The sequence below is a fragment of the Chlorocebus sabaeus genome, chromosome 7, assembly GCF_047675955.1.
Source record: "Chlorocebus sabaeus isolate Y175 chromosome 7, mChlSab1.0.hap1, whole genome shotgun sequence".
NCBI lineage: Eukaryota > Metazoa > Chordata > Mammalia > Primates > Cercopithecidae > Chlorocebus > Chlorocebus sabaeus.
The window spans coordinates 135,838,418-135,866,284 of NC_132910.1; the positions used below are offsets into that span (position 1 = coordinate 135,838,418).

Consider the following 27,867-nt stretch of genomic DNA (forward strand, 5'->3'; position numbering starts at 1 on the left):
AAAAAAATAAAAAATAATAATAATAATACACGGGTTTCACTATGTTGCCTAGGTGGGACTCAAGGGACCCTCTGGCTCTGGCCTCAGCCTTCAAAGTAGCTGGGATTATAGGCATGTGCCGCTATGCCTGGCTTCATATATATATACACACGTAGATACATTTTTTTTTTTTTTTGAGATGGGAGTCTCACTTTGTCATCCAGGCTGGAGTGCAGTGGTGCAATCTTAGCTCACCATAACCTCCGCCTCTCAGGCTCAAGCAATTCTCATGCCTCAGCCTCCCGAGTACCTGAGAATACAGACATGTGCCACCACGCTCGGCAAAATTTTTGTATTATTTGTAGAGATGCGATTTTGCCACGTTGGCCAGGCTGCTCTCAAACTCCTGACCTCAAGAATCTGCCCACCTCCACCTCCAAAAGTGCTGGGATTATAGGTGTGAGCTACCACTCCTGGCCAGGTATTATTTTAATATAAGAGTAAGTCACTGAAGAGTGGAAACTAGTAGGACTGATTTACTTTTTTTTTTTTTTTAATTTACTTTGTAAAAGATCACTTTAGTTCTTATGGGAGGAACTGAGGGCATGAATAGAAAACTGTTTAATGCTGAAAGTTCTAAGAGGCTGAATAAGTGTTTATTAGGAAAGATTTATGGGATGGAGGCTTAGCCACTAGATGGTGATGGCCAACACTAAGAGAGTGATTTTTCAGAGACTCTAAACAATCAATAGGTACAATCAGAGAAAGGTGGAAAAAATGCCTACAAAAGTGCCAGATGCAGTGGCATGCACCCGTAACCCCAGCCCTTTGGGAGGCTGTGGTAGGAGGTTTGCTTGAGGCCAGGAGTTCGAGGCAGCCTGTGCAACATAGTAAAACCTCATCTCTACAAAAATAAAAAATATTAGCCAGGTGTGGTGGGGCATGACTGTGGTCCTAGGTACTCAGGAAGCTGAGGCAGGAGGATTACTTAAGCCCAGGAGGTCAAGGCTGCAGTGAGCTGTGATCATGTGACTTCACTCCAGCCTGGACGACAGAGAAAGACCTTGTCTCAAAAACAAAAAACAAAACCTACAAAAGAGGGAACATCACGTGTGAACTGCTCCTAAATACACTTTGTCAATTTGACCATGTTCTACTAACAAGGTATTTATGCCCTTACATTGCTACTATATGTAATTTATCTAGCTAAAGACTTTAACATTTCAAACAAAGGAAGAGAATTCTATTTACAATTTTAAAACTTTATCATCAACTGACCTAAAACCTACCCAGTATTATTAGTTCTGTTAACTAGTCCAAAGATAAACTTTGAAATTGCTTTTATTTGAACTGGAAAATTGTTACTTTCAAACTAAATATAAATAATAATAAATTGATACAGAAACAAAGCAAAAAGACTATTCTAATTCAAAAATACCTTATATCTTAAAGCAACTTAATGTTTTTCATCAATTTGGTAATTATTTGTAAGTAATGCTCTTTAGCCTCTAACTTAAAAAGTCTGAAGAGTCCTCTTTAGTGTGCTCTGAGTTCTCTCACTTGCCAGCATTCTTGCCGCTGTCCCTGATATGAGGACACCACATCGGGTGTTAGCCTGAGCGCTGCTGCCTGTCGTGCAGAAGAAAGCGAAACATGCCCGTGTCTCTATCGCAAGCGGAAAAACATGTGGCTCCCCTTCTCTCATTTCTCTTATCCACCTGTTTTCTTTAGGCATTCTGAGTTTGTAAGGCACTAAAATAAAATATGTATTATACAAATACAAACTACTATACCAAATAATACAAATGATATTCCAGATATTTTTATGGTAAAATACAGTATTTGGTAAAGTTACTAATAATATCAATTATTCCCAACAATAAAAAATATCTACTAGAACAATCAATTCAAATTCATAGCATTTAATATTTACGCTCCATATGTAAATACACATACTTTAAGAGGAAAAGAAAATTACCTTTCAAAAGATGGTTCAGATCCATTGTGTCATGTAAGACTTTTTGTTTATGTCTGTGCTCCAAACTGGAGTCTAACACTGAAGACGACTTTGAGGACAGACCAGGCTCATGTTTTTCTTTCCCTTTTTTGGCTGATTTCAAATATTTTGAATTATTTTTCAAATCCTCAACATCTTCATATATTTCTTGGCTCACATTTTCTTGCTTTTCAACTTTCACTTTTTGATCATTTGCTATGCCCAGTTCAAAAGACTGAAGAGGGCTAATGTCTGGAGTTGATAAGGGACTTACGTCGGTCACAGTATCTTCAGACTCCTCAGGGTAGTGGCCACATTTTGGTGTCATACTTGAAGGCTGTGTTTCTGTCGATTTTATTTCTGATTTATACTTCGGTTTTGGTGACAGGAGGGTTACACCAGATACATGTTTCTTGGATGATGGAGATGAATCAGATAGATGGCTATCAGATGCTGCATCTAAACAATCTGTGCTTGAACTTGAAGATGAGGAAGATAAAGAGGAGAAGGAAGAGGAGCTAACTTTGCAATACTTTTTCCTTATGCTTTTTTTAACGTTGGTAGATGGTTTGGTGGACTTGGACTTGGCATGGTATTTCTTCCCATCATCACTACTTTCCTCTCCACCTGTGTAGTAATCATCTTCACCTTCTTTTACAATTTTGGGAATTCTACTTGGAATGGACACGTGTATTTTAAGTCCTGTTGTAACATCACACAATTTTTTTGATCTTGAAGAGGCTGGCAATGAGAAAGAACTTACAGTTTGTGTAACATCGTTCTCTACAGGGTGTTCTGGGGGAAGTTTCAGGTTTCTTTCATTTCCCTTCTCAGTAAGATAATTTTCTGTTGTTTGCATTCCAGTGTTCGAGTTCACATTTTTTGTATCTTTATCTATTCTTTCCTTCAGGTCATCATTTTGCTTGTCAAAAACTGAGTTAGTTTCACATTTCTTTCCTTCTTCAAAGTCACTGTCAAAGAAAGAATGGTCGACTTCACCTTCTAATATATCTCCAAACTGATCCATGATGGCAAAAATATATCTGCCAAAAAAAAAAAAGGTAAACATCAGACTAAAGAGTGATTTCCAAATACTTCCCATTTGTATACAATAATTATTTTCCCAAACTGACAAGTGTGGTTAATATATAAAAAGAAACATTATAAAAACAACAACAAAAAAGTAACTCAGTGAAGTGATGATGGGGTTGTATGAGTAACAAGTTCTACCAATTATTTGAAAAATAAAAAAGTTCCATAATTAAGTTCACAAGAAAATAACAGATCATCAAGGCAGGGATGTCACAAACATGGATACCTAAGCGAACCTTAAGGATAATCTGCCTTCTATAAATTAAGTACAACGAAACAAAGAAAAAGGCTTGACGCGGTGGCTCACGCCTGTAATCCCAACACTTTGGGAGGCCAAGGCAGGCGGATCACCAGGCCAAGAGATTGAGACTATCCTGGCCAACGTGGTGAAACTCCATTTCTACCAAAAATACAAAAATTAGCTGGGCGTGATGGCGCGTGCCTGTAGTCCCAGCTACTCGGGAGGCTGAGGCAGAATTGCTTGAAGCCAGGAAGTGGAGGTTGCAGTGAGTAGAGATCACACCACTGCACTCCAGCCTGGTGACAGAGCGAGACTCTGTCTCAACAACAACAAACAAAAACAAAAACCCAAAAAATATACAAATTAAATACAATTAGAGTTTAGAATAAGAAAGGATAGAATTAAAAAAGAATCTCATAGGTCACCTCCCTTGAGAATAAAAGTCAAAAAAATAAAAGAAAAGAAGAAAAATCTCATAGGACCAGCTAAACCAGTCCAAACACGATTCTAGTGGAAGCCGTGCAGTGAGGACTGCCTAACACGTTTCAGGACTTGCTGTCTCTGCCCCCTTTCTGCTCCTTTACCGCAGTTAGGGAGGAAGCAGCAGAGACAAGGAGATGATTCTTGTCAAGGTTCCCCAACCCTTCTTGAAGAGGAACAAAAGTTCTAAGTCACACATACAGGCTGCACAGGTATGTCAAACTTCTGAATGTGTAATCACAAACCGCCAAAAGCACATGTAGAAAATGAAAGGGGAAGAATATATGTCTCACTGTGTTAAAGGGGGTATGATATAAGAGATATTTCACAGCAGACAGCCAATGGCTGTCTAAAATGGAAAAATCAAGGCATATTATTCAGACACATGGAGTTAGGTATTACAAAAAATGGATTAAAATGTTCAAAGTAGTTCCCTTTATTATGGGGCAGGGACCACTTGATTTTTGTGTGCTTTTTTCCTTAGAGACCACTGTTTTTGTTACAGACCTTAAATTACTAGTTGACCTGTAAATTTATATATTACTATGATAAAAACATTGATTTAAAATATTTTAATATTCCATACAGTTAAATTAGAAACATCACTATAAAGTCATAGTCTTTAAAAAAAAATTTTTTAATCTGTTATTACAGTGGTCAAAGCAGCTGTGTCACATTATCCATTACTGATAACCTTAAGATCAGAATTGACCTTCTAATTCTATTCTCCACTAAAAAAACCCCAGGACTCCTTGGCAGGCAGGGGACTGCATTTCTGGAGGCAAAGAGCCTGGACCGGCTTATTGTTGCCAGAAAGCACAATATTCATAAATATGCCTGGGGGGGCGGGAATCAAACAGAGGATCAGTTTAAAGGGGCTTCCACTGTCTACGTTGGACAATTCGGCACTGAAAAAGAAAAAAGACAAGTATACATAAAAATGAAAAAATAATTTCTATGAGAAGCCATGAGTACACACTGATATTCAAAAGTGACAATAAAATAATTTCCAGTAATAAAACAGCAAAGGGCCAGGCACGGTGGCTCATGCCTGTAATCCCCAGCACTCTGGGAGGTGAAGGCAGGTGGATCACGAGGTCAGGAGTTCGAGACCACTCTGGCCAACACAGTGAAACCCCACCTCTACTAAAAATACAAAAAATCAGCCAGGTGTGGTGGTGGGCGCCTATAATCCCAGCTACTCAGGAGGCTGAGGCAGGAGAATGGCATGAACCCAGGAGGTGGAGATTGCAGTGAGCTGAGATCACGCCATTGTAGCACTCCAGCCTGGGCGACAGTGCGAGACTCTATCTTAAAAACAAAACAAAACAAAAATAGCAAAAAATGCAATTATGTGCTCACTATATTCATATTATAATTAATTCTATTTTACATCAAATCAAGGAGTAAATGATTATGTAATCTGTATCCTAAACCAGCCACAACACTCTGCAGCCTTTAATTGCTTAAGTGACTGTGCAACCTTAAAAAAATCTTTTTTAAAGTATATAATCTAAAAGTGAGTCAAACTAGTATTATTAATACTATTGTGATAAATTAACATGACAGGTTAAGGTATGTGTGGTAATACATTTTATCATGGGTTAATTCTGCTTGTCTTTAGTGTTTCGAAGAGTTGAAAAGATTCTGACGTATTAGATTCATAAAAATTAAACTGTCATCTACATTTAAGCACAGAAGGGAATCTAATTGATTAAATCAGTAAGTTTAGACTTAGTTGGTTTTATAAACAATATCTAAGTGCTTAGGAAGATTTCCTTTGTTAGGTTTGTAAGTGTGCCTAGCCAGCAGTTTGAGGTACCTAAAAAAAAAATCTAAACAATAAAAATTTGTGATGTTAAGTTAGCAAATGGTATACAACGTTTAGGAAAATTTAATATATTTTATCAGCTAAATGAAGATTAAGCAAAATACAAGTGAGTTTTAAAATTCTAATATGTAAGAAGATCTTAAAATTTAAGATTATAAATGTATACCTAATAAACATTAAAATACCAGTTTTACTATTTTCCATAGCATCGATTAATGCCTTCTCATTTTAAAACTCAAACTGACAGAGGGAAGTCTCTATCCCAAATCCTTAAAAGACAGATACTTGATAAAGTTTATTTTTATGTTTTATCTTTTGAGACAGGGTCTTGCTTTGTCACCAGGCTAGAGTGCAGTGACAGGATTCTAGCTCACTGCAGTCTCCAACTGCAGGAGCTCCTGGGCTCAAGTGATCCTCCCACCTCAGTCTCCCTACTAGCTGGAACTACGGGCATGCACCACCACACCCGGGTTTTTCTTATTTTCTTTCTCTCTTTTTTTTTTTGAGACAGAGTCTCTCTCTGTCACCCAGGCTGGAGTGCAGTAGTGGGATCTCGGCTCACTGCAGCCTCCACCACCCGGGTTTCCGTGATTCTCCCGGCTCAGCCTCCCAGGAAGCTGGGATTACAGGCATGCACCACCACGCCCAGCTAATTTTTATATTTTTAGTAGAAAAGGGGTTTTGCCATATTAGCCAGGCTAGTCTCAAACTCTGAACTCAGGTGATCTGCCCACCTCAGCCTCCCAAAGTGCTGGGATTACAGGCGTGAGCCATCGTGCCCAGCTGCTTTATTTTCTAGAGACAGAGTCTGCCTATGTTGCCCAGGCTGGTCTGGAACTCTGGGCTCAAGTGAGCACCCCATCTCAGCTTCCCAAAGTGCTGGGATTACAGTCATGAGCCACCGTGTTCGGCCTCCTAATAATGTTTTTTTGTTTGTTTTTGGTTTTTTGAGAGTCTCACTCTGTCACCCAGGCTGGGGTGCACTGGCATGATCTCGGCTCACTGCGAACTCTGCCTCAAGCAATTCTCCTGCCTCAGCCTCCTAAATAGCTGGGATTACAGGCATGAGCTACCACGTCCAGCTAATTTTGTTTTTTAAGTAGAGATGGGGTTTCATCATGTTGGCTAGGCTGGTCTCAAACTCCTGACCTCAGATGATCTGCCCGCCTCAGCCTCCCAAAGTGGTGGGATTACAGGCGTGAGCCATTGCGCCTGGCTATCTCAAGTAATTTATACAAACTGAAACTTGTCTCTTTCAAAAAGGAATCTGGCACTTTTAGAGTCATAAAAAAACCTAAAAACTTCTGAATTAGTAATATCACTTCTGGAAGTTTATCCTAAAGATACTATACTAAAAAGAAAAAAGATGCCCCGCACGGTGGTTCACAACCGTTAATCCCAGCACTTTGGGAGGCCAAGGCGGGCAGACTGCCTGAGGTCAGGGGTTTGAGACCAGCCTGGCCAACATGGTGAAACCCCATCTCTACTAAAACTACAAAAAATTAGCCAAGTGTGGTGGCATGCACCTGTAATCCCAGCTACTCAGAAGGCTGAGGCAGGTGAATCGTTTGAACCTGGGAGGCAGAGTTCGCAGTGAGCCGAGATTGTGCCAGTGCACTCCAGCCTGGGTGACAGAAAGAGACTCTCTCTCTCAAAAAACCAAAATCAAAACAAAACAAAACTTTATTAGGAGGCCAACCATAGCGGCTCACGTCTGTAATCCCAGCACTTTGGGAAGCTGAGGTGGGAGGATCACTCGAGCCCAGAGTTTAAGACCAGCCTGGGGAACAAAGGGAGACTATCTTTAGAAGTCAGGAGTGGTGGCTCACGCCTGTAATCCCAGCACTTTGAAAAGCCAAGGTGGGCAGCTCACCTGAGTTCAGGAGTTCGAGACCAGCCTGGCCAACATGGTGAAATCCCATCTCTACTAAAAATACAAAAATTAGCTGGGCGTGGTGGCACGTCCCTGTAATCCCAGCTACCCAGGAGGCTGAGACAGGAGAACTGCTGAAACCCGGGAGACAGAGGCTGCAGTGAGCTGAGATCACACCACTGCACTCCAGCCTGGGCGACAGAGAGAGACTCCATCTCATAAATAAATAAATAGACAAATAAAGGGAATTCTAGCATTACTTGTAACACTGAAAAGCTTCTATAGATAAATATTACGATTCTGTTAACATAATCACTTAGATCAGGAGTCAGCAAAGTAGCTGTCCATAAGCCAGATCTTGTCTGCCGTGTGTTTTTGTGAATAACATTTTACTGGAACGCAGCCCCACTCACGGGCACAGGTATTGTCTCTCCCAGCTTTCCCACTACGACTGCAGAGCTGAGTAGCTGTGACTGAGACCCTATGGCCCACAGAGACTAAAATACCTACCATCTGATCCCTACTGAAAAGTTTGTAGGCCGGGCGTGGTGGCTCACGCCTGTAATCCCAACACTTGGGGAGGCCGAGGCGGGTGGATCACCTGAGGTCAGGAGTTCAAGACCAGCCTGGCCCACATGGTGAAACTCCCTTCTTTACTAAAAATACAAAAATTAGCCAGGCCTGGTGGTGCATGCCTGTAATCCCAGCTACTCGGGAGGCTGAGGCAGGAGGATCACTTGAATATGGGAGGCAGAGGTTGCAGGGAGCTGAGATCATGCCATTGCACTCCAGCCTGGGTGACAAGAGCAAGACTCCATCTCAAAAAAAAAAAGAAAAGTTTGTAGATCCCTGGTTGATTTTATTTAAATTTTTTAAAGAAACAGGTCCTCACTCCATCGCCCAGGCTGGTGCAGTGACAGGATTCTAGCTCACTGCAGTCTCCAACTCCTGGGCTCACATGATCCTCCCACCTCAGCCTCCAGAGTAGCCGGGACTACAGGCGCACACCACTGTGCCCAGCTTGTAGACCCTTGATTTAGATGATGTATGAACATGAAAAATACAGAATACAAAACTTTTCTATACTGAATAATATAATTTACAGTTAAAGCAAAACTAAAGGGGAGGAGGCCATAAATTAAGAATTGACCTGTTAAAAGAAAAATGACACACAATCCCATTATAGTGCCATTACTGTTACCATAATAGTGTTTGTGTAATAAATTAGGCAAATAAGTGATGTGTGGGAGTCTGCTCAGTGGTTGAAACGAATGAATGGAGTCAGACACACCCAGACTCAACATATGATTCTGCTACTTCCCAGTTGTGTCATCCTGGGCATGTACACAGGATGTTCACCACAGCACAGCATCCACTACTGTTTGCAATAGCAATGCAAGAGAAACAACTTCACTGTCCATTAAGAGGAAAATGAATAAACAAATTGTGTAAGCACATATCTGCCAAAAAGGATACACTGAGATCTACAAAAATAACACTGAATAAAAAAGCAGAATTAAAAAAGCCAACGAGGCTGGCACCATGGCTCACGCCTGTAATCTCAGCACTTAGAGAGGCCAAGGTGGGAGGACTGCTTGAGCCCAGAGCCCAGGAGTTCCCGACCACATAATGAGCCCTTGTCACTACAAAAAATTAAAAAATAAAAATTAGCTGGGCATAGTGGTGTGCCTGTAGTCCCAGCTACTGAGGAGGCTGAGGTGGGAGGATCACTTGTGCCCAGGAGGTTGATAATGCAATGAGTCATGATTAACCACTGCACTCCCATCTGGGCTACAGGCCAAGACCCTGTCTCAAAATAAATAAATAAGCAAGCAATGATACAATTACATAAAACTTAAAACATATACAAAACAATGCTATGTTCTTCATGAGCACAAACATACAAGCCAAGTTATAGAACACGGATTGGAAGGACATACATTAAACATGAGTAAAACCCACGAGGGGAGGGCAGAGGAGTACGTGTGGTCAGAGGAAGGAGAAATAGAAAAACTTGGATAGAGGCCAGCGATCATGGGTCATCACAAACATAAAGACTGTGGCTGATCATAATCTAATTTTGCCCACTTGAATGTAAAAAGAAAAACAAACTAAAATAGCCACTGAATGGTGAATCGGTCTTATAACACTGTCATTAAACTCCCAAAAATGTCACCTTTTTTGTAAGATAATTCACCTTTGAAAACAAAATGTCAAAGAGTGGAATAAAAAGAATTGTGGATACCCCACAGTGTAATGGTGAGCATTCTGGACTCTAAAAAGAACTGAGGTTTTATTGTTTTCTCCTTTCTTTGTTGTGTGGTTAAGAAAAGAATATCTTTGCAATTAAAATTTTTAAATTAAGTTTCTTCAAATTTCAAAAGTAAATGGTTTAACGGCATAGCCTAGAGTAATATCTTAAAAACTATGGGTCACAATCCAGTGTAAAATCAATTCAGTAGCTCATGTCAATCATTAAACTGACAAAGAAGTAGAATAGAGTGTAATAATCAAGAGTGCATTACAGGCCGGGCACAGTGGCTCATGCCTGCAATCCCAGCACTTGGGGAGGCCGAGGCGGGCAGATCATTTGAGGCAGGAGTTCAAGACCAGCCTGGCCAACATGATGAAACCCTGTCTCTACCAAAAATATAAAAAATTAGCTGGGTGTGGTCGCACACGCCTATAATCCCAGCTACTCGGGAGGCTGAGGCAGGAGAATCACTTGAACCCGGCAGGCGGAGGTTGCAGTGAGCTGAGATTGTGCTTCCAGCCTGGCGGACAGAGGGAGAATCCATCTCAAAAGAAAAAAAAAAAAAGAGTGCATTACATATTATAAGAGTAAGTTTCATGAAACTTGTTTCTATTACTTATATGCATGGTGTGCACTAGGCCTTGATGTAAAACTAGCTTCACATTCCCGAGAGTCACAGGCAAGGGTTTGAAATGCCACTGATCTATAGAGATAAAAAACTTTCATCAAAAGGTAATGTACTATGATACATATAAGATGGAATGAAAGTTTAAACTTTGGGTGGTACTAGACAGTGTCAAGTGCCATAGGTAATATGACAGTGTCTAGGGAAACTCTGCTAATAGATTAAGGCCTCACTAGAATAAATCAGGAGCCAAAGTTGAAGAAATGTAGTTTAAGGCCAAGAACAGTGGGTCGTGCCTGTAATCCCAGCATTTTGGGAAGTTGAGGGGAGTGGATAACTTGAGGTCAGGAGTTCAAAACCAGCCTGGCCAACGTGGTGAAACCCCATCTCTACAAAAATACAAAGATTAGCCGGGTGTGATGGCAGGTGCCTGTAATCCCAGCTACTCAGGAAGCTGAGGCAGGAGAATCGCTTGAATCCGGGAGGCAGAGGTTACAGTGAGCTGCTATTTTGCCACTGCACTCCAGCCTGGGAAATTGAGTGAGACTCCCTCTTAATTGAAAAAAAAAAAAAAAAAAAAGACATGTAGTTTAAATTACAAATATAAAAACTAAACATTTTCTTGAAATTTGAAGAAACTGAAATCAGAAAATTAGCTGTAAGAGATGGATGATTACACTGTCTGAAGAAACGAAGAGATCTTAAACATAACGAAAGAGCACTTTTACTAACTCACAATCAAGTAATAAGTTTCTATTAATTATTGGCCCAGAATTAATATTACACATATTTAAATAAACTTATTAACAGCCACGTGACTATTACACTGAATGTTTCTGCTGGATTTTACTGGCAAATATATTAATAGGAAAGTTGTTTTTTAATTTAATTTTTTTTTTTTTTTTTTGGGACAGAGTCTTGCTCTGTTGCCCAGGCTGGAGCGCAGTGGTGCACAATCTCGGCTCACTGCAACCTCTGACTCCCTGGTTCAAGTGATTCTCCTGCCTCAGCCTCCTGAGTAGCTGGGATTACAGGCACGTGCCACCACACCCAGCTAATTTTTGTATTTTTAGTAGATACGGGCTTTCACTGTGTTAGCCAGGATGGTCTTGATCTTGATCTCCTGACCTTGGGATCCGCCCGCATGGCCTCCCAAAGGGCTGCGATTACAGGTGTGAGCCACCGCGAAAAGTTGAAATTTTCCTAAAAGTCCACTTAACATCCAAATCATTCCAACTCCCATCCCTTAGAAAATTTTAAATCAAAAGCTAGAAATGATTAAGCTTAGTGAGGAAGGTATGTTGAAAGTCCAGGAGACGGGCCAAAAGCAGGCCTCTTGCACCAGTTAGCCAAGTTGTGAAAGCAGAGAAAAAATTCTTGAAGGAAATTAAGACTGCTACTCCAGCAAACACAGCAATAAGAAAGCGAAAGAGCCTTACTGCTGATACGGAGAAAGTCCGAATGGTCTGGACACACCAAGTCAGCCACCACGTTCCCCTAAGCCAAAGCCTAGTCCAAAGCAAGGCCCTCACTTGCTTAAGTCTATGAAGGCCGAGAGAGGTAAAGACAACGTAGAAATCTCAGGCTACCAGAGGCTGTCTCATGAGGTTTAAGAAAAGAAGGCTGCTCAGCCGGGTGCGGTGGCTCATGCCTATAAACCCAACACTTTGGGAGGCTGAAGTGGGCAAATCACTTGAGGTCAGGGGTTCAAGACCAGCCTGGCCAACACGGTGAAACTCCATCTCTACTAAAAATACAAATACCAGCCAGGCGTGGTGGTGGGAGCCTGAAGTCCCAGCTACTTGGGAGGCATGAGAATCCTTTGATCTGGGAAGGCAGAAGCTGCAGTGAACCAAGATTGCATCACCACACTCCAGCCTGGGTGACACAGACTCTGTCTTAAAAAAAAAAAAAATAAGGAAGGAAGGAAGGAAAATAAGTCTTCTCTATAACATAAAAGCACAAGGTAAGCCAGGCATGGTGGCTCATGCCTGTAATCCCAGCATTTTGGGAGGCTGAGATGGGCAGATCACCTGAGGTCAGGAGTTCGAGACCAGCCTGACCAAAATGGTGAAACCTTGTCTCTACTAAAAATACAAAATTAGTCGGGTGTGGTGGCACATGCCTGTAATCCCAGCTACTTGGGAGGCTGAGGCAGGAGAATCGCTTGAAGGCAGGAGGCGGAGGTTGCAGTGAGCCGAGATCGCATCATTGCACTCCAGCCTGGGCAACAAGAGCGAAAACTCCGTCTCAAAAAAAAAAAAAAAAAAAAAAAAAAAAAACACAGTACAAGGTAAAACAGCAAGTGCTGATGGAGAAGCTGCAGAAGATCTGGCTAAGAGAATTGCTGAATGCGGCTACAATAAACATCAGATTTCCAGTGTAGATGAAACATTCTATTGGAAAAGGATGCTAACCATCTAGGATTTTCATAGCTAGAGGAAGAAGTCAATGCCTGTTCTCAACACTTCAAAGAACAGGCTGACTCTTGTGAAGGGCTAATGGAGCTGGTGACTTTAAAATGAAGCCCGCGCTCATTTACCATTTTATAAATATTAGGGCCCTTAGGCTGGGTACAGTGGCTCCCGCTTGTGATTCCAGCACTTTGGGAGGCTGAGGCGGGTGGATCACTTGAGGCCAGGAGATGGAGACCAGCCTGAGCAACATGGCGAAACCCTGTCTCTACAAAAAATAAAAAAATTAGCCAGGCGTAGTGGCATGTACCTGTAATCCCAGCTACTTGGGAAGCTGAGGCTGGGGAATAGGTTGAACCCAGGAGGCAGGTTGCAGTGAGCTGAGATCGGGCCACTGCACTACAGCCTGGGTGACAGAGCAAGATTCCGTCTCAAAAAAAAAAATTCTGGGTACGGTGCCTCACACCTATAATCCAAGCACTTTCAGAGGCCAAGGCAGGCAGATCACCTGAGGTCAGGAGTTCGAGACCAGCCTGGCCAATATGGTGAAACTCTGTCTCTACTAAAAATAACAAAAATTAGCCGGGCTAATTTTTATATTAATAGTCTGAGCTACTTGGGAGGCTGAGGCACGAGAATCACTTGAAACCGGGAGGCAGAGGTTGCAGTGAGCCAAGATTGTGGCAGTGCATTTTAGCCTGGGCGAGGCAGCAAGACTCTGTCAAAAAAAAAAAAAAAAAAAGAAAAAAATCTTAAGGGCCCTAAGAATTATGCTAAATCTACTCTGCCGGTAGTCTATATATAAAACAAAAAGCCAAAAAGCCCAAATGACAGCACAGCTATTTACAGCCATAATTCACTGCATGTTTTAAGCCCACTGCTGAGATTGACCGCTCAGACAAAAAAAATTCAAAATATTACTGCTCATTGACAATGTACCTGGTCACCCAATAGCTCTAATGAAGATGTGCAAGATTAACGTTGTTTTCACCCCTAACAACATCCATTCCGCAGCCCATGGATCAAGGAGGAAGTCAACTTTCAAGTCTTACTTTTCAAGAAATGTATTTTGTAAGGCTGTATTTGTTATAGATAATAATTCCTCTGATGGATCTGAGCAAAATAAATTGAAAACTTTCCCCATTAAGAACATTTATGATACATAGGAGGTCAAAATATCAACATCAACAAGAGTTTGGAAGAAGCTGATTCTAACCCTTATGGATAACTTTAAGGGATTCAAGACTTAAGTGGAGGAAGGAACTGCAGCTGTGGTAGGAATGGCAAGGGAACTAGAATTAGAAGTGGAGCCTGGTTATTTTGGAGGGTCAAGGCAGGAGGACCAATTGAGCCCAGAAGTTTTATATCAGCCTGGACAACACAATGAGATCCCGTTTCTTAAAAGAAAAAACTAAACTACAAAATTAGCTGGGCACGGTGGCTCACACCTATAACCTATAATCCCAGCACTTCGGGAGGCTGTGGCAGGCAAATGACTTGACGACAGTAGTTCGAGACCAGCCTGGTCAACACGGTGAAACTCTGTCTCTACTAAAAATTAGCTAGGTGTGGTGGCACATGCCTGTAATCCCAGCTACTTTTGGGAGGCTGAGGCATGGGAATCACTTGAACCTGGGAGGTAGAGGTTGCAGCAGTGAACTGAGCTCGTGTCACCACACTCCACCCTGGGTGACAGAGTGACATTCTGTCTCAAAAAAAAAAAAAGGTGGGTGTGGTGGCACGTGCCTGTAGAGGCTGAGGCAGGAGGATCACTTGGGCTGGGGAGGTTGAGGCTGTAATGACCTGTGATCATGCCAATGCGCTGCAGCCTGGGTGACAGAACAAGACCCTGTCTCAAAAAAAAGAAAAAATAAGCAGTGCTTCAAGATGTAACTGAATTGCTGCAATCTCATAATAAAACTTGAACAGATGAGGACTTGCTTCTTCTGGATGAGCAAAGAAAGTTTCTTGAGATGGAATTTACTCCTGGCGAAGAAGCTGTGAACATTGTTGAAATGACAACAAATGATTTAGAATACTCCGTATACTTAGCTAATAAAGCAGCAGTAGGGTTTGAGAAGACTGACCTCGTTTTAAAGTTCTACTGTGAGGCTGGGTGCTGTGGCTCACGCCTGTAATCCCAACACTTTGGGAGGCCGAGGTGGGTGGATCACTTGAGGTCCGGAGTTCGAGACCAGTCTCACCAACATGGTGAAACCTCATCTCTACTACAAATACATAAAAATTAGCCGCGCGTGGTGGTCCATGTCTGTAATTCCAGCTACTTGGGTGGCTGAGGCAGGAGGACTGCTTGAACCCAGGAAGCGGAGGTTGTAGTGAGCCCAGATCCCACCTCTGCACTCCAGCCCAGGTGACAGAGCAAGACTCCGTCTCAAAAAAAAAAGTTCTACTGTGGATAAAATGCTGTCAAGCAGCATTACAAACTACAGAAATCTTTTGTGAAAAGAAGTCCATGAAGCAAAGTTAATTATTGTCTTATTTTCAGAAATTGCCACAGCCATCCCAACCTTCAGCACTCAGCACCCTGGTCAGTCAGCCGCCGTCAACAGTGAGGCAAGACCCCCCACCAGCAAAAAAAATTGCAACTCCCTGAAGGCTCAAATGATTGATAGCCTTTTTTAGCCATAAATTATTTTTTAGATAAGGTATATACATTTCTTAAGCATAATACCATTATACCCTTAACAGACCACAGTATAGTGCAAACAACTTTTATATGCACTGGGAAACCAAAAAATTCATGTCACTTGCTTTATTGCGAGATTTAATTTATTGCAGTGGTCTGCAACCAACTAAAATATCTCCAAGGTATGCCTTTATTTACTCACATGGTTTAAACCCCTAGAAATCTAACCCTCCACCCGGTTTTAAGATCTCTTCATGTCATATCTCCACGGTTTATCATCTTTTAAACACTGTATAGAAACTTTCTGGCCTATCCACTTCTTTTCTAGGAAAGCCCTGTGTCATTGTAAAAATTAACATAAAATAAAATACATATGCCTTTTCCCGTCTGGTAAGTTTACCTTCCGGAACCCCAGCTGCAGGAAAAACGTTTTTGTTTTTCCCTCCCCCGTCCCCTACACTTGTCTCCTTGCCAGACTGGGGAGCTCCTCGTCACTTCCTCATCTTTGTATCCCCAGTACCCGAAGGAGAACCTGACGAATTTAGTCATTCAAAGACTGTTTATCCTGCAAAGGAGTTTGGAGTTAGGAGATTTAAGATTGAGCCACCGTGCTCTTTGCTACCCACAAGGGCAGAAAAATCGCCTTGTATGTGTGTGGCTGGGCGTGGTGGCTTATGTTATAGGCTCATACCTATAACTTTGGGAGGCCCAGGCAGGCAGACCACTTGAGCCCAGGAGTTTGAGACCAGCCTGGCCAACATGGCCAAACCCCACCTCTACAAAAAATACAAAAATTAGCCGGGCGTTATAGCTCTCGCCTGTTGTCCCAGCTTCTCCAGAGGGTGAGGTGGAAGAATCGCTGGAACCTGGGAGCTGAGGCTGCAGTGAGCCGAGATCGAGATCGGGCCACTGCACTCCAGCCTAGGCAACAGAGTGAGATCCTATCTCAAAAAAAAAAAAAAAAAAAAAAGAAATCACCGTGTTTCAGCCTAGTTTCCTTGATAGTTTCCTGTCCTCTTCCCCCACCCCTCCAGATACACACACCAGAACTATGCCTTTATCTGCATCCATGGTAAGGTCATACAGTTCCCAAGAGCTGGAAGCCAACTGCCTCCCTAAGTGGCCACAGTTCATGCGCCGTGGTGCGTAGTCCGGTGCCTGTGAGACTTTCCAGGTTTAAATTTCAGTTAATAACATCCAACAGCGTTATTGTAAAGATTTAAACACTCATGTGACTTAATTTACAGGAAAATTTACCCAACAATCCCATCCACTAAGCAATTCTTTTGATAACATTTACTACTAAGTGATTCAATTTACCAGAGAATAAATAAGAAAAATGACTTAATAAAGTAGTTAAGATTCTCTTTATAACAGACTAGCAAAGGGTAAAATTAAAGGATAGTTCATCAGACCATAACAACCCTCTGGTGCTCAATCAAGACAGAGTTTTGCCAGGAGGGGCGTGGCTCACGCCTGTAATCATGGCACTTTGGGAGGCCGAGACAGGAGGATGGCTTGAGCCCAGGACTTGGGAGGCTGCAGTGAGACATGATCGTGCACTCCACCCTGGGCCACAGAGTGAGACCTTGTCTCAAAAAACAAAAATAGAGACTGAAGTAAGTTTTCACCAAAGCTGCCTGGGAGTCACTGGACACGCCCCACTTGCCAGGTCCTACAGTCAGCAGTAACCCGACTAGTGCTTTCACCGAACATGAGGAAAATACACAGAAAAGCACCGGACACTTTTTGAACTGTCATCTTGTTACTGTGACATTTCTGTAGTTAAACAGTACAATAGGCCTCCAACAAGATACCCAACTGGGTACATGAAAATCCCGGCCCAAATTAAACACCTGTTTCCAGGAACGCTAGGCTCTTGTCCACACCCCCTACCGTCCCCGGAAGGCAAATAGCCCCTCGGGCCTCGTGGGATAGGTTCGAGTCCCTGGAGGCAGGAGGCAGTCGTCAGGGCCCTGCATGTGGTCGCGGCCCAATCTCAATTTAGGGATGATCCCGACCCTCAACGCCACCCGGAACGCGTGAGAGGGCGGGACCCACCGTTCTCGCCGGGGAACGGGGTGGGGCGGCGCCGGGACCCGCCGCCACGGGCGCCTCTGTCGTGGGGGCGCGGCCTCCCACCGCCCGCGCAGGCTTCGTTAAACCCACCCCGAGTACTCGCCGCCGCCTGGGCTCCGGAGCGGGGAAACGGATTCGAACGGAAAGGGAGCGTGTCGGGCACCCCGTGAGCAGGGAGGCAGGACCCGCTCGCGCGCCCCTCACCTGAGAGCCCCGGCCGCCACAGCCCCACGCGCGGCGCTGGCGCACTCCCGCGACCCTGAACGGGCTCCCGGCGCCGCGCGCCCGCGCTTCCGGAGGCGGAGAGAGCGGAAAGGGAAAGGAGGGGCGGCGCGGGGCCGGGCGCTTCGGCAGAGGCGGGGGCGCACGCCGGGCCTCGCGCGGCCCTCCCGGCGGGCGTCACAGAGCGCGGCCGGCAGGCGGCCAGGCCGGGGCTCCACGCGGGCGGAGCTGGAGGCCGGGCCAGGGACGCGCACACGGGAAGAGCCGCGGAAGAAGGCGGTCCAGCCCGCGTGGTTGCCAGGGCGCCCTAGAGGCGTTACTGCTGCTCCCGGCTGCCTAGGGCGACGCGGGTAGGCCCCGTTGTTATCGTGAGTTAATAGGGAAAGCTGCCTTGATTATCTTGTAATTCTCTACCAAAACAAGAATAAAAAAGGACGGCGGCTGTGTGTTTGTGATATTTTCTATCAGCAAAGTTCAGTTCATACCACTAGTTAGTTCTATGGACCAGAGGCTGGTAGCAGAATGGAAAGACCTTTGCCGAGGGGTAAATGGGCTGGGTAGTTAAAACAATCTAAGGTAAAAATGATCTCCGCAGAATATATTGAATGCAATAACTTCTCGTTGAACTCTCAGGTATGGTAGGATGATGGCACCCCAAAAATGTGTACCTCCTAATCCCCACAACACGTGAATATGTCACCTTATGTAGCAGACAGGACTTAGCTGATGTGATTAGGGATCAAAATGGGAAGATTAACTTGGATTATCCAGTGGACCAATGTAATCACAAAGGTCCTTATAAGAGGGAGACAAGAAGTTCAAAGTTAGTAGTGGGAGCTGTGAGCACAGAAGCTAGAAGTTGGAGTGATGTCAGAAAGAGGTAATGAGCCAAGCAGTGCAGGTAGGAGCTGCAAAAGGAGGAAACGGATTCTCTCCTGAAACCTTCGCAAGGACCCCGAGCCTGCAAATTTTGATTTTAGACTTAAGACCTTCAGCACTGTAAGACGATACAAGACGATACACTTGTGTTGTTTTAACTACTAAATGTGTAGTAATTTGTTGTAGCAGCAATGGTACCCAATCCAGTAGGTACTCAATAAATATTGCTCATACCTAAGCACAAAGAAGAGTAGGAAATATGGGTCTTACCCTGTCCCGGGGAGTTCCAGTAAGGATTGTCTATTTTCGTCCTTCACAGTGCATTTTGTACTTGTTGGTCTTACTTACCAAAAGTTTAATTAACTCTCTTTTTGTTGCCTAAAAGAAAGCATTGGTTGGGCGTGGTGGCTCACGCCTGTAATCCCAGCACTTTGGGAGGCTGAAGCGGGTGGGCCACCTGAGAGGGGTTCAAGACCAGCCTGACTAATATGGTGAAACCCCGTCTGTACTAAAAATACAAAAATTAGCTGGGCATGGTGGCGTGAGCCTGTAGTCCCAGCTACTCAGGAGGCTGAGACAGGAGAATCGCTTGAACTCAGGAGGTGGAGGCTGCAGTGAGCCGAGATCGTGCCACTGCACTCCGGCCTAGGCAACAGAGACCGTGTCTCAAAAAAAACAAAAAAAAGCATTTCACTTTCTTTTAAAGTGCTTAATAAAACTATGTTGGCACCACTTTCCAGGGATAGTTGTTAAACTGTGGTCGGCCGGCACGGTGGCTCACACTTATAATCCCCTGTACTTTGAGAGGCCGAGGTGGGCGGATCACCTGAGGTCAGGAGTTCCAGACCAGCCTGGCCAACATGGTGAAACCCTGTCTCTACTAAAAATACAAACATTAGCCCGGTGTGGTGGTGCCCACCTGTAACCCCAGCTACTCGGGAGGCCGACACACAAGAATCGCTTGAACCCGGGAGGCAGAGGTTGCAGTGCGCTGAGATCGCACCATTGCACTCCAGCCTGGGCAACAGAGCGAGCCCCTCTCTAAATAAATAAATAAACAAACTGTGGTCAAAAGTTTATCTTACAAAGGACTTAAGTAGATATTTCTCCAAAGAAATGGCCAATAAGCACATGAAAAGATACTCAACACCATTAATTAGGGAAATGCAAGTCAAAAACACAATGACATACCAGGTCACACCCACCAGGATGGCTTTAGTAAAAAAAAACCCAGAAAACAAGGATTGGCAAGAATGTGGAAAGACTGAAACCCTTATGCATTGCTTGTGGGAATGTAGAATACTCAGCCACTGTGGAAAATGGTATGGCATGTTCTAAAAAACTTGAACATAGAATTATATGACCCAGCAATTTCCTTCTGGACATATACTAAAAATAAGTGAAAGCAGGGTCTCAAACAGTTACTTATGCACCCATGTTCATAGCAGTATAGCCAAAAGGTGGAAAAAAACTCAAGTGTTTGTTCATCAACAGACAGATGAAGGAGAATGTAGTAGATACCTAACATGGAATATATTATTCAGCCCATGACCTGTGTGCCTCTGGTCCACGTTACAACATTAAGATGTGCGGCAGGACAGATAGAATGGAAGATGGATGCCGGGCGTGGTGGTGCTCTCCTGTAATCCCAGCACTTTGGGAGGCCGAGGTGGATGGATCACCTGAGGTTGGGGGATTGAGACCAGCTTGACCAACATGCAGAAACCCCATCTCTACTAAAAATACAAAAAATTAGCCAGGCATGGTGGTGCATGCCTATAATCCCAGCTACTTGGGAGGTTGAAGTAGGAGCTCCTCTCGAACCCGGGAGGCGGAGGTTGCGGTGAGCCAAGATCACACCATTGCATTCCAGCGACAAGAGCGAAACTCTGTCTCAAAAAAAAAAAAAAAAAAGGAAGATGTATTAATGTTCTCCAGAGAGACAGAACCAAAAGGATATAGATAGATATATGAGAAGGAATGTATTGGAGGAATTGGCTTACGTGATTATGGAGGCTGAGAACTCTGATGATACATACACCCTTCGCCAGCTGGAGAGCCTGGAAAGCTGGTAGTGTGGCTCAGTTCAACTCTGAAGGCCTCAGAACCAGGGAATCGGATGGCATAACTCTCAGGAGGGTGCTAGTGTAACCTGGAGTCTCAACGCCAGAAAGCCTGGAGTTCTGCTGTCCAGGGATGGGAGAAGAGTGTATCCCAGCTCCAGGACACAGAGGAAACCACCTTTTTGTTCTTTCTGGGCCACAGCTGATTGGATGGTTGCCCACATCAAGGGTGGATCTTCCCCACTCAATCCACTAACCCAGGGGCAATCTTCTTGGGAAACACCCTCATAGACACACCCAGAAATAATCCTTTGTTAGTTTTCCAGGTAATCCCAATCCAGTCAAGTTGACACCTAAAATTAACCATTGTCACACTTACCTTACCTCACTTCTCAATGTTCCTCAAACCACACAGGGTGGAGGCTGGACTACCATTTGTTAAACAAATGTCAAAGTGTCAATGCTGATTTAGCCGCAATACATTTCTCCAAAAAATATATACAAATGTGCTGTGAGGAAGTTTTCTGACCCCAGGCTTACATTTATTCATATCTGCATTACTCCTGGGTATAATATATATGCGTGTATTGGAAAGATCATGGTCTTAAGAGTTACAGGCCTGGCCTGTCAATAAGTTTCAGACCAGTTGGTTCAAGTTATGATCACTTAGCATTTGTTAGGAGGCTAAGTTGCTGCTCTTCTCACAAAGCTACAAAACTATCCACTTTTTTTTTTTTTTTTTTGGAGACAGTGTCTTGCTCTCTTCCCCAGGCTGAAGTGCTGGCGCCATCTGGGCTTACTGCAACTTGTGTCTCTCAGGTTCAAGCGATTCTCCTGCTTCAGCCTCCTAAGTAGCTGGGATTACAGGCGCACGCCATCACGCATGGCTAATTTTTGTATTTTTAGTACAGATGGGGTTTTGCCATGTTGATCAGGCTGGTCTCAAACTCCTGACCTCAGGTAATCCAGCCACCTCGGCCTCCCAAAGTGCTGGGTAATATTACAGGCATGAGCCACCAAGCTAGGCCCAAAACTATCCACTTTTAAGCATGGAATACAGATCAGGATCAATAATTTAACTTTTTTTTTTCTTTTCTGTAATATGAGATGACTAACTCACAGAATTCTTAGGAAGCATCATGGCATAGCGATTCAATGCACAAGCTCTGAAGCTAGACCACATGGAGTAACAACTAAATCCTAGTTCTGTTATTTATTAGCTTTGTGATGTTGAGCATGTTATCTTACCTCCTGTGCTTCAGTTCCCCACTGTGTAGATGGAGATATCCGTCGGGGTTGTTGTGAAGATTAAATGAAGTATGTTTGGTTCTTAGAGTAGTATCTGGCACACAGTAAGTGCTGTTAGTTACTATTATGGTGAGCTAGTGCTAAAATTGGAAAATTAATTTAAATTTATCATAAAGCCTTCAGAATACAGTCCTCGGCATGTAAATGATCAAAAAACATAGATTTGGTTGTTGGTGATAACAAGCCGCTATGCTTTATTTGAATAATTTGGGTTTGTAGGGTACACTTTGAGGGGCTCCAGTTGGCTGAAAATTAACTATTTTAGAGGCAAAAGGGCCTCTTCAAAATTAATTATACTGCTTTATTTATTTTATTTTATTTTTTTGAGACGAAGTCTCACTCTGTTGCCCAAGCTGGAGTGCAATGGCACAATGTCAGCTCACTGCAACCTCCACCTCACAGGTTCAAGTTTCACTATGTTGGCTAGGTAGTCTTGAACTCCTAACCTCGTGATCTGCCCGCCTCAGCCTCCTAAAGTGCTGGGATTACAGGCGTGAGCCACCGCACCTGCCCCTATTTTCTTAAAAAAGGAGGAGTAAAGGAAGCTGGTAACTTCTTTTGATCATCACCTTGGCATGGCAAAGTCACATCTAGCATGAGGCACTCTTCATTTCTGACTTAGAAGGTTTAAGAAAGAATGAAGTGAGGCCGGGCGCTGTGGCTTATGCTTGTAATCCCAGCACTTTGGGAGGCCGACGCGGGCGGATCACGAGGTCAGGAGATCGAGACCATCCTGGCCAACATGGTGAAACCCTATCTCTACTGAAAATACAAAAATTAGCTGGGTGTGGTGGTGGACGCCTGTAGTCCCAGCTACTCGGGAGGCTGAGCCAGGAGAATGACTTGAACCCGGGAGGTGAAGATTGTCGTGAGCAGAGATCGCCCCACTGCACTCCAGCCTGGGCAACAGAGACTCCGTCTCGAAAAAAGAAAGAATGAAATGCCCATGAATACCAATTAATACTAAAAGTAAAAGCTACATCTGCTACTTTATTAGTCTTAGCAGTAATTGCCAGTGTTTAAGTAGCATATTGGCATCTACTTAGCAAGCGTTATCTGTATATTACTGGCTGGGACTATGACAGAAGAAAAGGCAAATATATACTTTAAAAATTATTTGGACCACGTTCCTTTGCGTGGCTGATAGCATTTGTACTGAATAGTTGGGGGGAAAAAACAGAATTGGAGCCAAAGTGATTATGGGCAGCTACCTGCACCCTGTTACACCAGGCAGATTTCTTTGGACCTTTCCATAGCTAGGAATTGCAGGCTTCACTTACTCCACCGCACGTGTCTGATTCCTTGCTTAAGGCGGCAGAGTGGGAAAGGGAAGGTCGTTAGAAACTGACAGGCAGGCTCGGGAACAGCTGCCTATTTAAATAGCGAGTGAAAACCAGGCAGAAATGTTGCAGGCTGCAAGCAAAGAGAAGAGGTTACTGCCGGTGATGAGCGGAGAGGGAGAATTACGGGATCACCTGAGCTGGGGAATTACCAGCGCCGCTGACACCTGCAGCAAAATTTTCCACGAACAGACGGCATCCTGTGGAGGCGGAGGGGAGCGTGGGAAAGAGCGGTGTGCGCCGCGCTGGGTCGCGCCCCCTCCCCGTGGGGCCCCGTCCCGGACCCCGCCCCTGCGCTGTGGGTGGGCGCCTCCTGGCTGTCACTCAGCGGCCGCGGTGGCTCCGGGCCCCGCCCGACACGCACTTCAGGGCGGCCCCGCCCCGCCCGCGTCAGGCTGGCCAGGCTTCAGTCACAACACGGTGGGGCTCCCTGGCTGCGCCCGGCCCGGCAGCTACGGGCCCAGCGCCTGGTGGCGGCGCTGAGGGGTCGCCGAGAGGGGCCCGGCGGCGTCTGCGGGGGCCGCTCCCTCGGTGGACCGCGGGCGAGGCATGAGCGCGGGCTCCCCCTGCCTCCGGAGCGCCGGCGGGGGACCGCGGGGCAGGAGATGTGCCTGTCCTTAGCGGCCCAGGAAGCAGCATGCACCCCGATGCGACCGACAGTGGCGGCGCTGGCCTCAGCTCCGCGCGGGCCGCAGTCGCCGGCGGCCGTCCTGCCCCGGGCTTCAGGGACGAGCGGCGGCCGGAGTCCCCGGGGGACGCGGAGGCAGCCGCGGCGGCGCCGGGGGGCCCGGGCGGCCGGAGCTGGTGGGGGCCCGTGGCGGTGGCCGCACTCGCCGCCGTGGCCCTCTCCTTCCTGGGGCCGGGCGGCGGGGAGGCTGCGGGGGCCGCGGGGCTGAGCTCCGTCCTGCTCAGGCTCAGCCTGTACCTGAGCTGCGCTGCGGCCGCCTTCCTGCTGGGGACCCTGTTCGCCCTAGTCTGCCGGAGCCCGCGCGCCCCGCCGCCCGACTTCGCCACCGCCTGGAGCCGGCTGGCCGCGACCTCAGCCGCCCGCCGCCCGCCGTGGGTAAGTACCCGACTCCTGGCCACCTGGCTCCGCCGGCCCTTCCCGCTTCCGGTGCCAGCGCCCGCGCCCCGAGCCCCAGGGGGCCGCGGCGTGCCCTTCTCGAAGCGGGAAGCCCGGAGCCATGGGGCTTGGCTGCGGCCCCGGCGCCCCGCGTGCGGTGGGCTCCGGGCTCGCGCTCCGCGGTGCTGGAGGAGATACGCGTTATTTACTAGGCTCTGTGGTCACTCGACAACCATCCTCAGTCACAGCCCTGACGGTCTCCCCAGACCTTCGGCGTCGCTTGCCGTGGGAGGGTAAGAAGGCAGTCACAGCGTTCGCTCCGCGCAGGCTCTGCGCGCGGTCCTGGCCATCCACTTGGTTCTTCTGGCCGTTCTCGGTGGGAGGCAACTTTATGACCGTTTGCTGATGAGGAAACTTGCTTCGGTCACTGGCCCCGCACCTCACCCCTCAAGCCCGCGTTCGCTTCCCACCACCCCATCCTGCCTTCCACCATTCTGATAAGTATTGGAGTAGTGCAGTCCCCGCCGGCTTCTGTGATGTGGAAGGGGGATGCCAGAAATCACTGGTTTGCACCGAAAAGAAAGCCATCCTCAGCGTGCTGTGGGACATTAGGGCTGGGGCTAGGCAATGTAGGAAAGCACAGTATTTTAAATGAGCGCTTCTCATCCTCAGTTGCCAAACCCACTGCCCTATCTTGCTTTCACATTCCTTCTCATAACCCTTTAAAGGGAACTTTATTCTATCCCAGCTTAAAAATTCACTGCTCGACAGAGTGATACCATCATTCTACTGAAAATGCCCAAGCGCTTTGGGGTAAGAGAAATGGCAGTGGCTCAACTTCATAAGAATATTTGTTAATGATCATTGTCCCCAGGGTTTGTATTTGCTTATCACATGACCTGCTCACTCCTTTATTTTAAAAGAAAGCATCACACTTCACCAAACTACTCTCAGTGTGTTAGTTCAGATTGCAGCACTGAGATAATGGCGGAAGGCTGTAGTAGGTAACAGACATTTCACTCAGAAGCTGATAAACAAGGCAGTATATTAAGGAACAGGCATCTCCTGGTTTTAGAAGTGGTCTCAAAAATTAGTAACGTTTGTTTCTCTTACAAAATCTCCACTTAGCCATCCGTTTTTCATATCTCATGTAGCAGGAGTTGGGGAGCAGATGTGTCTCTCCTCTCGCTTTTTTTCTGCAATGACAAGTAAGATTTTACTAGTTGATTTGTTGATCAATAAAATATGACTTAATTCTTGGGTATTGTAAGATGTTATAATTGATTCAGTAAATATTTATTGAGCTTCTTGTGTGAGCCAGGTACTGTTTTGGAAGCTGAGGTTGAATCAACAAGACACGTAAATATCCTGCTCTCTGGAGATCTTATGGGGGAGCAGGCAGCAAATAAATACTGTGGGATAGTGATAAATGCTTCTGAAACAAGCAGTGATTAAGAGTTAAGAGACAAGAGGGACTAGCAGGTGGGGGAAGAAGGTTAGAGGGTTAGGTCAAGATACAAGTCCTGGTATTACAGTCCATCTCCCAGGGCATTGAAAGCCTCCTGTTGTGGGTTAGCAGTCTGTTTCCTGGCAAATGCATTCCCCCAGATCTCCCAGCTCACTGGCACCTCTGGGTAGGTAAAACGTGGATTATCATCTAGAAAGATTGTTTAGTAGAGGAGTTGGAGAAAATAGTATTTTAAAGGTGACAGAGAAAATGAAGCAGCATGTATAAATCTCTCATGCACACTACCCGAAGATTTCAGGTAATAGAAGAGGTGAAGTATAATATAAGGAAAAGGAATATTGGTAATTATTTTTGTCCTTGAATTCCTAAAATAGCCTTAAATAAGAAATTAAGTGCGTTAGGGGCCAGGCACAGGTTCACCATGTTGCCTAGGCTGGTCTTGAACTCCTGAGCTCAAATGATTCTCCCTCCTCAGCCTCCGAAAGTGTTAGGATTACAGGCAGTAGCCACTGTGCCTGGCCTAACCCTGTCTCTTTTAAAAAAAAAAAAAAACTAAAAGAAAATTTTAAGTGCATTAGGAAATTACATTCTAAGTTATGTATTGCTTAGAACTGAAATACATGTCATTCACATGAAATTCTATTTTCTTTGTAGTACTGGTACTGTTTACTCAAGCCTCTAGTGCTGTATTTCCAATAATTTGTGTAATTTGTGTGCTTTTTTTTTTTTTTTTTTTTTTTTTGCTTTGAGACAGGGTCTGCTCTGTTGCGCAAGCCACCATGCCCGGCTAATTTTTTGTAGAGACAGGGTCCTCAAGTGATCCTCCTGCCTCAGCCTCCCAAAGGACTAGAATTATAGGCATGAGCCACCGTGCCTGGCTGTGTGTGCTTTTTAAATGTTCTCTTTATGAATGGAAGAGTGGGAAGCAGAAGCATGTGGTGTAGTATAAAATATCTACAGTCAGTGCTGTGCGAGCTGGACCACACAGGTCAGCTAACATATGTGGAGGGGGAGGCTGTTTAGCAGTGAACCAAATGGAGCTCCTTAGAATAACGGTGACTACTGTACAAATTTGGATTCAGCGTGAAGAAGAGAATCCTTATTTATTCTTACATATTTTGAGTTCTCCTAGTGTGAGCTATACATGTCAGACACTGGGATCAGTCCTTCTAGCTATGTATTCCTTCCTTCCCTTGTTTTTTCTTCTTGACTTCTTTTGGTAGAGGAAAAAAATGCATACACTGTTAAACATAGGTAACTAGGGAAGCCTCACTGAAAAGGGAAAGGTGATTTTATGTCTAGAGGTTTCAAATGCTTCTGTATACTTCATAGGGTAATAGTTATCCATTGTAAACTGCCTGTGGTTAGGACCTGTGATTGACACCTTTTGTTATCACTTATACCTAGTAGGAGCTCAAGAAGTGTTCGCTGATGATGATGACGAAAGTTACGTCCATTTGTGGTCACTAACTTAGTGCTTTTCCCTTCCAGTTGATCTTGTATCTATTGAGCATCTCCTATGTGCATGGATTTTGATTTACTTGGATGAGAATCACTGTCGATTAAAGTTCTAAAAATAATTTTCATCTCAGAAATTTCATCCCAGACTTCCGTGGTACCTTCAGATAGCACAGAAGCTTTTATGAAGGTCAAGAAGGTTGATGCTAAAGTCTTGACAGATGATATCTGGACCCCAGTTTAGAAAAACCTGGACTTTTGTTGCAGGTGAGCAGCGTGGAACTGTGATGCTCTAGGGCCAGCCTGCTCTTGGTGTTGACAGTTGTGAGTCCAGCTTTGTTGTGTGGGTTGTCACAGTGTGGTGTCCCGTGTCCAAGGTTGTTTGATTTTCTGCCAGGCCAGTTAACTCACCTGGGTCTGAACCTCATGTTTACTAGCCACAGTTACTTGACCTCAGCACTTGATCCAGCCAAAACAACAGCAAGAGAAATAGGACAAGAATGAATCCACAGTTTAGAAAAACGTATTATCATCACAAGATCAGCAGTTCGAAGT

The 27,867-nt window shown here is 45.0% G+C and overlaps 2 protein-coding genes across 7 annotated transcripts in view; one reads left to right on the plus strand and one right to left on the minus strand.

Moving 5' to 3' along the window:
* The window catches only part of CFAP97 (cilia and flagella associated protein 97), a 44,595-nt gene extending 26,690 nt beyond the window's left edge, over positions 1–17,905 (minus strand). The window contains exons 1-2 of one of the 3 annotated variants that reach the window (XM_008000421.3): positions 17,602–17,905; positions 1,958–3,018 (exon numbers count right to left, since the gene is read on the minus strand). In XM_008000421.3, the coding sequence (XP_007998612.1) occupies positions 1,958–3,002 (1,045 nt within the window). In that variant the 5' untranslated portion in view covers positions 3,003–3,018; positions 17,602–17,905. The other 2 variants (XM_008000419.3, XM_008000420.3) reach the window with 2 other exon arrangements.
* Positions 17,906–23,691: 5,786 nt separating this feature from the next.
* SNX25 (sorting nexin 25) overlaps positions 23,692–27,867 on the plus strand; it is a 153,214-nt gene continuing 149,038 nt past the window's right edge. For 2 of the 4 annotated variants that reach the window (XM_008000439.3, XM_008000438.3), the window contains exon 1: positions 23,706–24,386. In XM_008000439.3, the coding sequence (XP_007998630.2) occupies positions 23,961–24,386 (426 nt within the window). In that variant the 5' untranslated portion in view covers positions 23,706–23,960. Of the gene's footprint in view, positions 24,387–27,867 lie in introns of all 4 variants that reach the window. The other 2 variants (XM_073017764.1, XM_073017765.1) reach the window with 2 other exon arrangements.